Source organism: Oncorhynchus kisutch, linkage group LG10 (genome assembly GCF_002021735.2).
Source record: "Oncorhynchus kisutch isolate 150728-3 linkage group LG10, Okis_V2, whole genome shotgun sequence".
Taxonomy (NCBI): domain Eukaryota; kingdom Metazoa; phylum Chordata; class Actinopteri; order Salmoniformes; family Salmonidae; genus Oncorhynchus; species Oncorhynchus kisutch.
The window spans coordinates 62,798,325-62,807,890 of record NC_034183.2 but is presented as its reverse complement, the minus strand read 5'-3'; the positions used below and the strand labels follow the sequence as shown (position 1 = coordinate 62,807,890).

At 46.6% G+C, this 9,566-nt stretch overlaps 1 protein-coding gene across 3 annotated transcripts; it reads right to left on the bottom strand.

Moving 5' to 3' along the window:
* Nucleotides 1–611: 611 nt before the first annotated feature.
* Nucleotides 612–9,071, bottom strand: LOC109893543 (platelet endothelial cell adhesion molecule-like). 3 transcript variants are annotated; one of them, XM_020486794.2, is made up of 16 exons: nucleotides 8,924–9,071; nucleotides 8,761–8,784; nucleotides 6,761–7,054; nucleotides 6,173–6,454; nucleotides 5,956–5,999; nucleotides 5,270–5,498; nucleotides 4,833–5,120; nucleotides 3,754–4,053; nucleotides 3,116–3,397; nucleotides 2,846–2,981; nucleotides 2,601–2,671; nucleotides 2,222–2,275; nucleotides 2,037–2,123; nucleotides 1,822–1,878; nucleotides 1,129–1,157; nucleotides 612–916 (listed from the first exon to the last, which is right to left on the bottom strand). In XM_020486794.2, exons 1-16 carry the CDS (start codon nucleotides 8,979–8,981, stop codon nucleotides 800–802), a joined length of 2,352 nt encoding a protein of 783 aa, XP_020342383.1. In that variant the 5' UTR covers nucleotides 8,982–9,071; the 3' UTR covers nucleotides 612–799. The 3 variants fall into 3 exon arrangements, with proteins under 3 accessions (XP_020342383.1, XP_020342381.1, XP_020342382.1); XM_020486792.2 differs by lacking the exons at nucleotides 5,270–5,498; nucleotides 5,956–5,999 and having other exon boundaries at nucleotides 8,924–9,069; XM_020486793.2 differs by lacking the exons at nucleotides 1,129–1,157; nucleotides 5,270–5,498; nucleotides 5,956–5,999 and having other exon boundaries at nucleotides 783–916; nucleotides 8,924–9,069.
* Between the last annotated feature and the right edge of the window lie 495 nt (nucleotides 9,072–9,566).

Below are 9,566 nucleotides of genomic sequence, written 5' to 3'. Positions count from 1 at the left end.
TCCAGACTGAAGAGAGGTTCTGAAATTACTGCAGTTCGGTGTACACCTTTGTACAAAGACAATATAGCCTACACTTTAAAGTTTGTTTGTCTGTTTTTTATCTCCTCTGGTAGCCAACTACTGAGAAAAGGAATTGACTCCTGTATGAACTCATAACTTATTGAGTCACTACTCGTCAATGAAAAGTCAATCAAAGCCATGAAAGGATGGAAACTGAAACTGATATGCCTTGATGCTAAAACACAGTGGAAGCCTCTCACATGATTTCAGCAGCGTGGCACCAAGTTTCCCTGAATCATAAGCAAGGTGCTGCCCTCCTCTGGTCAGGAGAGGGAGAGTGGTTTGCCTGGTCACCCACCAGGGGGTATAGACTTTCTTTTCTCATATTGTCACACTTCTCTACGGGGGTGTCACAGCGCATGACTGTCACTACACCCTGCAGGCTTCAAAGGTTTCCTTCCTGTCCATGGAGCTCAGCTCACAATGGAGGAAAATGTATTTGTGTGTATTTTCCTCTGGGTCACAACACACATCCTATGTGCACGTTCTCAGGAGAGATGACGGAAACCGTCAATAACTATTTTTTTCTCATTGAGACACAGGACAAGGTCTCCCATTCTGCTGCATTGTTTTATTCTCAATTCACAAAGGCATAATTACAGGCATTTAAAGACTGTACAAAAGGTTAATAAGAAGAAGAGGTGTAAAAAATATAGAAAATATACAAATGCATTCAAATCAATAACCGCTCCAGTTGTTCAATATGCTGAATAAATTAGAGAATAAATATTGATGGTGGTCATTCAAGTTGTCCGTCTTGCTCTGATCCTTGTTCTGGTTTTGGCTCTGGTTCATGCTCTGGTTCTTCTGACTCATGGTCATTGTGGTTTAACTGGGCATACTCAACTGAGCCTTGCTGAAATAGACATAATAAAATTTAAAAAGAAGAAGCCCGTGTCTGTTTCTACAGTATCTGTGTATTCCAGCAGTTTCCTCCTCCTGTGTTGAATCTTATTTTCTCCATAAGGGGTCCCTCTAAGACAAACAAAGTCATGAGGTCTATGTACTGTATGTAAAACAGTACTGTTACGTACATGAGTGTATTTGTTAGTACATTGCTCTACTTACGCCGTCAGCTTGTTCGGACTCTGACTCACCTGCAAAAACAAGAGCAGGAGACAAGCTCAGGAAAACAACACCCTCCACCCAGAGCTTCCCCCTTCCCCAAAACAACACCCTCCACCCGGAGCCTCCTCCTTCCCTAAAACAACACCCTCCACCCAGAGCCTCCCCCTTCCCTAAAACAACACCCTCCACCCAGAACCTCCACCTCTCCTCAAGACTAACGCCTTGGGCTTATCGCATTACAACCACTAATGTGTGTGTTACTAGTCAGTTTCCCTGCCGACAAGCCCATTGTTTGACAATATAGAGGCAGGCCAAAGCCCATGATTGTTTTCTCTTCCCCTGCGCTGCAACATTGTTTGATACAAATACCATTGACATTTTCAAGGAGTAGGTCAATTACTCAACAATGGGCAATATGGTTGGCGTGTGGGTTCTTATTTCAGGGGTAAACAAGGGAGCAGTCTGTCCTCTGACTCCGCTTGACAGATGCACCCTGTGTTTGGGTTGGAAGTGGACAGCTGGCTAAGTGGCCGACTTAACGGCACCCTTTCTCACTGACAATGCAGATGTTTAGAGCTAGGCCTGGTGTCCTGCATGGCACATTTCTCAAACCCCAGAGAAGAGGCCCATCTAATTTCTGTTTCTTAGTGTGTAGAGGGCTTCAGTGAACGTTGAACAGGATGTTAGTCTTACCTTGATTCGAATTCCGCACTTCGCTGTACACAGTGTCTGTGCCTTTCTTCACGGGGGCTAGAAATGCAAAAACAAATGCTTCATGGGGACATAATCAAAAAATGCAAGTGGACAGCTCATGATTATTTGACATTAAGCAATAGATTAATAATAATGTTGACATGTGTATTTGAAGCCTAGCACCTCCCAGCGAAGAGGATGGGTCAGTCTCTTACCTCTGGTGGGGTCTACCTCCTGGGGATGGACCTCAGTGTATTGTGGCTCAGGTACCTCAGTTTCCTCTCTGGTCTGGTCGTCAGACTCTACAAGTCACACTTAATGTTAGACATGAATAGTCACATAGTTAATGTTCCTACTGTTGAAATGTAGGAGTTGACCTCATGAACTCTGGTACACTCACCTGAGCCTGAGACGTGATCACTCCAGACGCTCCTTCCCATGACCCCAGGAGTGACTGCAAAACACAGAGACCAGGGGTCAGTCATACAGGACACCGGTCACATCCAATTGGATGAAACATTCATTGCTTTGCCATATTAGGTATGCATCCCCTCACCTGCTCTTTACCCTGAGCCAAGCTAGGAGGAAGGAACACACAGAGAGGAAGAGAGATGACATCCTGAGAGGATGAAGGGTTGGAGCAAGGTTAGGGCTGAGATGGTAGGGGTCTGCAAGACTCCATCAACTTTCTATCATGGGCCAAAGGTTTAGTAGTGTGAAGTCCTGACAGCAGATAGATATAGGTTCTACTGTACAGTAAATCAGTAGACAGATCTTACCATTGGCAGCCTCATTGACTTCTCCATGGGTCAGTCTCAGAGTCTTGTCTGTTTTAGTGCTTGCTGGCTTCCTGAGAGAGGGGGAACAAGAAAACACAATGAACAATGAAACAGGAAACTCCTATATGACCTTTATCGCTTTAATATTCACATCTTCCCAAACAAAGAATTGTGCATCACTGTACATTCAATGGTTTGTGAATAGACTATGGTAGTATGAGGAAGTCAAAGTCAGGCCTACTCACACTGACAGTTCCACTGTTCTCTCTCTTCTGAATGGAAGAAGGCATTTCTTAACGAGGATGATGATGATGATGAGAGACACTGTGAGCAGGATGCAGAAGGCTGCGATCAGCCCCTTCTTCCAGCCAGCCAACTTCACTGCAGACAGCAAGGTTGCAGAGGTTACCTCAGGTCAAGTTCAGCCACAGTGGATTTAGCTAAATAACTTCTAGTCACACACCAGTGTGTTTGTGTGATAATACTTTCATCTGCAAGATCCCTTCCCCTCTCACCTCCAACAGTGACCATGGCACTCCTTTGGCTGTCCTTGGATGGGTTGTTAGTGATGCAGTAGTATCTGCCTCCATGCTCTCTACTGACACCTTGAACCAAGTGGGATAATCGCATGTCATTGGTGGTCTTGGACACCAGGGGCAGGGCACCCTTTGTGTGATACCATGTGTAGGTGATGGGGGGCGTGCCCCGCTGGACAGTGCAGGTTAGGGTCAGGTCCTCCCCCTCAGCCACGTCCCCCATTTTGGGTGTCAAGGTCAGTACTGGCCTGGACACTGGCTCTGTGTGGAATTAATGTTGTTGAGTCATTACAGTAAATCTACTATGTCATCAGTTAGACTGACTGTACCAGCATCTCCCTTTTATAAACTAGAGCCATATGTAGGTGTGTGTATGTAATGTATGTTATGTAATGTATGTTATGTAATGTATGTTATGTAATGTATGTTATGTAATGTATGTTATGTAATGTATGTTATGTATGTATGTATGTTATGTATGTATGTATGTATGTATGTATGTATGTTATGTTATGTATGTTATGTATGTTATGTATGTTATGTATGTTATGTATGGTATGTATGTATGTATGTACGTACATTGGTTCTGTTATAAACAGGTGGTGTGGCCAACTCACCTATGATGGTGGCAGTGCGTCGGAGGTGATATCCTGAGCTCTCCATGTAGGGCTGACTGGGGTTGTTCTCGGCCTTGCAGGAGAAGCTGTGGATGTCAGAGCTCCTGTGGATGGAGGTGATGTTGAAGAGAGCCAGATCCCAGGGACTGTGGACCACTCTGAACTCAGCTTGTCTGTGGGGGCTCAGCAGGGTGTAGGTGATGGGCAGACTACCGTTGTCACTCTGACACTGTAGCTGGAAGGGCTTGCCCAGGATCAACCTGCCCCCTACCACGCTCAGAAGAGGGACTGACACAGGCACTGACAGAGGGAGAGGGGGAACAAAAAAGAGAACGAATAAGACAGAATGAGAGCAGAGAAGAGAAAAACTGTTAGAAAATAAAGCACATGCAATGTTTGAGAATGTTGAATGAGAGTGTTTTTAATATGACCCCATCCACTCTCAGAACAGAAATGACAAGATTGTTATAATGCTGTTATTGCATCAAATGGTTGTTTTATAATAATAAGGCGTTGTTAGAACACTCATATATCTGTGTGTGTTCTACTGAAAGTGGGCCTCTAGGAGATTTAACACTGACATAAGATTTACATTGTCTTCTGGATGATAAACCTAACAAGACCGCACGATTAGTGTCTGTGTGCCTGACTGGAAGCTACCAGGGAGAGATGGCTCGGGGCCAGACCCTGGTTTCTACACAACAAGAAGTTATTTTACAGCAGATACTTATAATTCACAGCAGACAGTATCTTTCATACAAATCTTAAACTTGTAACCCATTCTATACATCTGTTGTTTGTCATGTAGACTGAAGGGGGTGTATCTTGGCTATAAAATACTTTTGTACCTTTGTATCGAGGCTCTCAACGAATCATCTGAGGGTGATTCGTCGACCAGCCATCATTATCATAGGGCACTCAATCGATTCACTTTATATGTGTAGGTTTTATTGACCTGCTTCCTTATTAATAAGTGAATAAAGACTCAGTTTAAGTGTAGCTCTGACTTGTGGAATAAGTTTGTCTCTCCTCATTTGAAAGTAAAGAAATTAACCACCACACCACACAGAGAGACTCACCTTTTGCCTTGAGGACAATCTGTGTGCTGTTTTTGAAGATCTTTTTGGTTTGGCCTCTTCCTAGGGCTTGGGCCTGGCAGGAGTAATTTCCATTAAGGGAGGGGTGTGCTGTGGCAGTGTAGTTCCCTCCTGATGTCAGTAGGACCTGGTTCCTGAACAGGGAGTACTTCACGTCCCCAATGTTGATTCTCTCATGGGAATAGCGGTCAGTATCACAGTTCAGTGTGAAGCGCTCTATCTCAAACACCTCTCTGGGCTTCATCACCAGGACTGGCTTGGAAAACAACTCTGTGGGGATCAGACAGAAAAAGCAGTGTCAAACATTAAATTCAAAGATACTTTGGCATGGCGAAACATTGAATTAAGTTAGAAAACACTCACTATTACATGTCATGTGTCCCAACCTTTTACAACACAGTCAGACATCCAATACTTGCCTTTGACTTTGATGCTCTCATAGGCTTCTTTCTGAACATTGCCTCTGTCCGCCTTGCACACATACTCCCCAGAGTCCTCTGCCAGCACTCTGAGCGAATGACTGAGACTAATGTAGGCTGTCTTAAGCATCCTCTTGTCCTTGGTCAGGAAGACCGCCACATTGGGTGGGGGGTTCACGACTCGACAGACAAACTCGACAATGTCACCCTCAATCACATCTTTACCAGCCTCCCGGGTGGCGCAGTGGTTAAGGGCTGTGCCACCAGAGACTCTGGGTTCGCGCCCAGTCTGCCGCGACCGGGAGGTCTGAGGGGCGTCGCACAATTGGCATAGCGTCGTTAGGGAGGGATTGGCCGGTAGGGATATCCTTGTCTCATCACGCACCAGCGACCCCTGTGGTGGGCCGGGCGCAGTGCACGCTAACCAAGGTTGCCAGGTGCACGGTGTTTCCTCCGTCACATTGGTGCGGCTGGCTTCCGGGTTGGATGCTCTGTGTTAAGAAGCAGTGCGGCTTGGTTGGGTTGTGTATCGGAGGACGCATGACTTTCAACTTTTGTCTCTCCCGAGGCCGTACGGAAGTTGTAGCGATGAGACAAGATAGTAGCTACTAACAATTGGATACCACGAAATTGGGGAGAAAAAAGGGGTACAATTAAATAAACATTTAAAAAAATGTAAAAATCACATCTTTACCAGGGTGAATGTTCATGACGGGTGTGATGAAAAGTTTTTAATGATACAACAGAACAACAGAGAAACTCTTTAACCCAACATTTATTTTCTTATGGGTGATCAAATATTGAAGCACACAGAAGCATAATGCCCATAGCTACTATAAATCTGAACCGGTACCTTCCAATAACAAATGCAACAGTTATAGTCAGCATTCAACCCACTCTTACCTTTGACCATGACCTTGACAGTGTTACTGTTGTTGGACCTCCCAGCATCAGGCAGCATGGTGGTTTCAAAGTAACAGCGCAGGTGTTTGTCCCCAGCATGCTTCAGCTCCAGCCTGGTCCCCACTGAGTTCCCACTGGCCCTCACCTGCTTGATCTTCTCCTGGTCCTGGTAGAAGTGGAAGAGCAGGGAGCCAGACTCATCTGGGGCGCTGCAGGTAGCTGCCACCTCATCCCCCTCAAACAGGATCTGGGAGGTCACCTGCAGCACAGGCGTCTGCAAGCCTGTGGTCGAACAATCAGTGTCAGTCACTAGGATGTCACATACCATGCATCATCAGGAGGAAAATACTTAATACTGTATGTACCTACATATAATGGATTACGAATGAAGATATTTTTATTAAATTTTATTTAATGAACCTTTATTTAAAAAGGCAAGTCAGTTAAGAACAAATTCGTATTTACAATGACGGCCTACCCCGGCCAAACCCTGACCCGGACGACGATGGGCCAATTGTGCACCGCCCTACGGGATCTAGAGAGTTTTACCAGAAAGTTAATATAATCATGGATCCATTTCAGCAGTACCTGTGATGGTGAGTCTGTGAGTGCTGCTGCCTTTGCTCTTGTCTTGAACTATGACCTGGCACTTGTAAGTGCCAGAGTTGGCAGCCCTGGCCGGGGTGAGCTGGTGAAGGACCGCAGGTTCGGTGGTGTTTTTGGAATAGACCAGGACATCGTCTCTCAGGAAGTTGAAGCTGTGTGTCAGGGGGTGGGACTGGTGATGGCTGACGCTGACCTCACAGTTCAGGTCCATAAAGGTCCCACTGGTTACCTCACCACTTGGGTCCAGTTTGAGTGTCACACTATCTATGGTGAATACTAGACAACCACACACACAGACACACAAAGACACCATGACATCCAAGGCTAATGCAGACTACTATTTGGGGTACAAAATACCCAAGGCTAAATGGACCATTCTTCAAGACTAGCCAGAAGGTTCCCTCTGTGCTTTCTCCTTTACAGTGCAGGTAGAGTCCTCCAGACTGAGGAAGACCCTTCCCTGGTGCGTTGCGGCCCTCCACTCCACTGCACAGTAAGCAGGAGGTGTTCCTGGCAACCCTCCACTCTGCTGCACAGTAAGCAGGAGGTGTTCCTGGCAACCCTCCACTCCACCGCACAGTAAGCAGTAGGTGTGCCTGGCGACCCTCCACTCCACTGCACAGTAAGCAGGAGGTGTGCCTGGCGACCCTCCACTCCACTGCACAGTAAGCAGGAGGTGTTCCTGGCGGCCCTCCACTCCACTGCACAGTAAGCAGGAGGTGTGCCTGGCGGCCCTCCACTCCACTGCACAGTAAGCAGGAGGTGTGCCTGGCGACCCTCCACTCCACTGCACAGTAAGGAGGAGGTGTGCCTGGCGACCCTCCACTCCACTGCACAGTAAGCAGGAGGTGTGCCTGGAGACCCTCCACTCCACTGCACAGTAAGCAGGAGGTGTGCCTGGCGACCCTCCACTCCACTGCACAGTAAGCAGGAGGTGTGCCTGGCGACTCTCCACTCCACTGCACAGTAAGCAGGAGGTGTGCCTGGCGACCCTCCACTCCACTGCACAGTAATCAGGAGATGTGCCTGCCGACCCTCCACTCCACTGCACACGAAGCAGGAGGTGTGCCTGGCGACTCTCCACTCCACTGCACAGTAAGCAGGAGGTGTGCCTGGCGACCCTCCACTCCCCTGCACAGTAAGCAGGAGGTGTGCCTGGAGACCCTCCACTCCACTGCACAGTAAGCAGGAGGTGTGCCTGGCGACCCTCCACTCCACCGCACAGTAAGCAGGAGGTGTGCCTGGCGACCCTCCACTCCACCACACAGTAAGCAGGAGGTGAAGGAGGAAGGAAAGGAGGAAAACACTAACAAACACAGACCAACCATCCCCTCCCCTGGGAGGTCTGTGGCCTTACCTTGGCTCCTGTTCGCACTCAATACCAACAACATTATTGGGCCTGAGCTGACACAACAAAGTGGGCATTTTGTTCCACATCCTCCCTGGTAATGCTTTTAGAATAGGTAACACATACAGCTCAGCCATGCAGGAGAAAAGGCTGAGACCTGAGCCAAAAGTACTTTGGAGCCAAATTTGTGACTCAGCCTTCGGGGAATAGATACAGTCTGTTATTACAGTTATATGCCATCAGCTCCCTCTCAATACCCCACCAAGAGCTCAGAATGAACTAAGTTGCTGAGAAAAATAAAACCATTACAGTATCTGAGAATGTAGGTAGATCAAATATGTTCAACATCTCAGAAGCTCGTTCACATGCTGACACAAAACAATGAAACCAGCTGCGTATTCTGCTTAAAATACCTTCAATAAATCGAATGAAAAACATGAAAATGTCAAGGAAGCCAGACGCTCACAATACCCATTTCCTACAAAAATAACTATTTTGTGTGAGGCATAAAAATAGGCGCTTATCAACCGTAGAGAGGACCAACTGCCCTCAAACTGTCTCTATGCCGGGACTCTTCCAGCTCTCTGGTGCATTTATTCATCAAACACAGAAAGTAATTGTATCTCATACTTACATGACTGAGCTCCTGCCCCTTGCCCTGTGAGTGGAGATAGGTGGAGGGAGACAGAGGAGGAGGAATAAGAATAGAAAGCAAGTGATGTGAGAGACAGACATACATATGAACTAAAGGTAACCTATCTGAGCTCAGAAAGTAGAGTAGAGTGCTGGATCCTTACAGAGGGTGGGCAGACTGGTCAGCAGCAGCAGAGGCAGGTAGAGTGGTGGGGAGTCCATCCTGAGTGATGACACTGATAGAGCACCACAGCCAGGAGCCGGAGTGGCAGGCAGTCACATAGGGACAGGAGAAGAAGGGAAACACGGGCCGGGCCACAGGGAATGAGAGGTGGAGTACGCAAGGAGCAGGAAGTTGGAGAGGGCGGGGCATAATTGTCTAAGTGTGTGTGTTACGCCTTTGTCTTATCATTTGCCTTCTTTTTGAATCATTGACCAGGAAATGACTGCTGCTTCCTCAGGATATGCAAGTTCCCAAATGTAAAGTGAATTGTAAAGTGAATTCAAAGTTGATTAAATTGTCTTTCCCCTCACCCATCTACACACAATACCCTGTAATGGCAAAATGACATGTTTGCAAATTTATAGAAAATTAAATACAGAATATTTCATTTACATAAGTATTCACACCACTGAGTCAATACATGTTAGAATCACCTTTGGCAGCGATTACAGCTGTGAGTCTTTCTGGGTAAGTCTCTAAGAGCTTTGCAAACCTGGATTGTACAATATCTGCCCATTATTAATTTCAAAATTCTTCAAGCTCTGTCAAATTAGTTGTGGATCATTGCTGGACAATCATTTCAA

Bases quoted from the DNA above. Each gene is read 5' to 3' on its own strand.
- LOC109893543 (XM_020486794.2), bottom strand. From the start codon at position 8,981: ATGGACTCCCCACCACTCTACCTGCCTCTGCTGCTGCTGACCAGTCTG. The intron at 8,785-8,923 runs GTAAGGATCCAG...CTCCACTCACAG, and splicing joins GACCAGTCTGCCCACCCTCT to GGCAAGGGGCAGGAGCTCAG. The intron at 1,158-1,821 runs GTAAGACTAACA...TTGTTTTTGCAG, and splicing joins AGTGCGGAATTCGAATCAAG to GTGAGTCAGAGTCCGAACAA.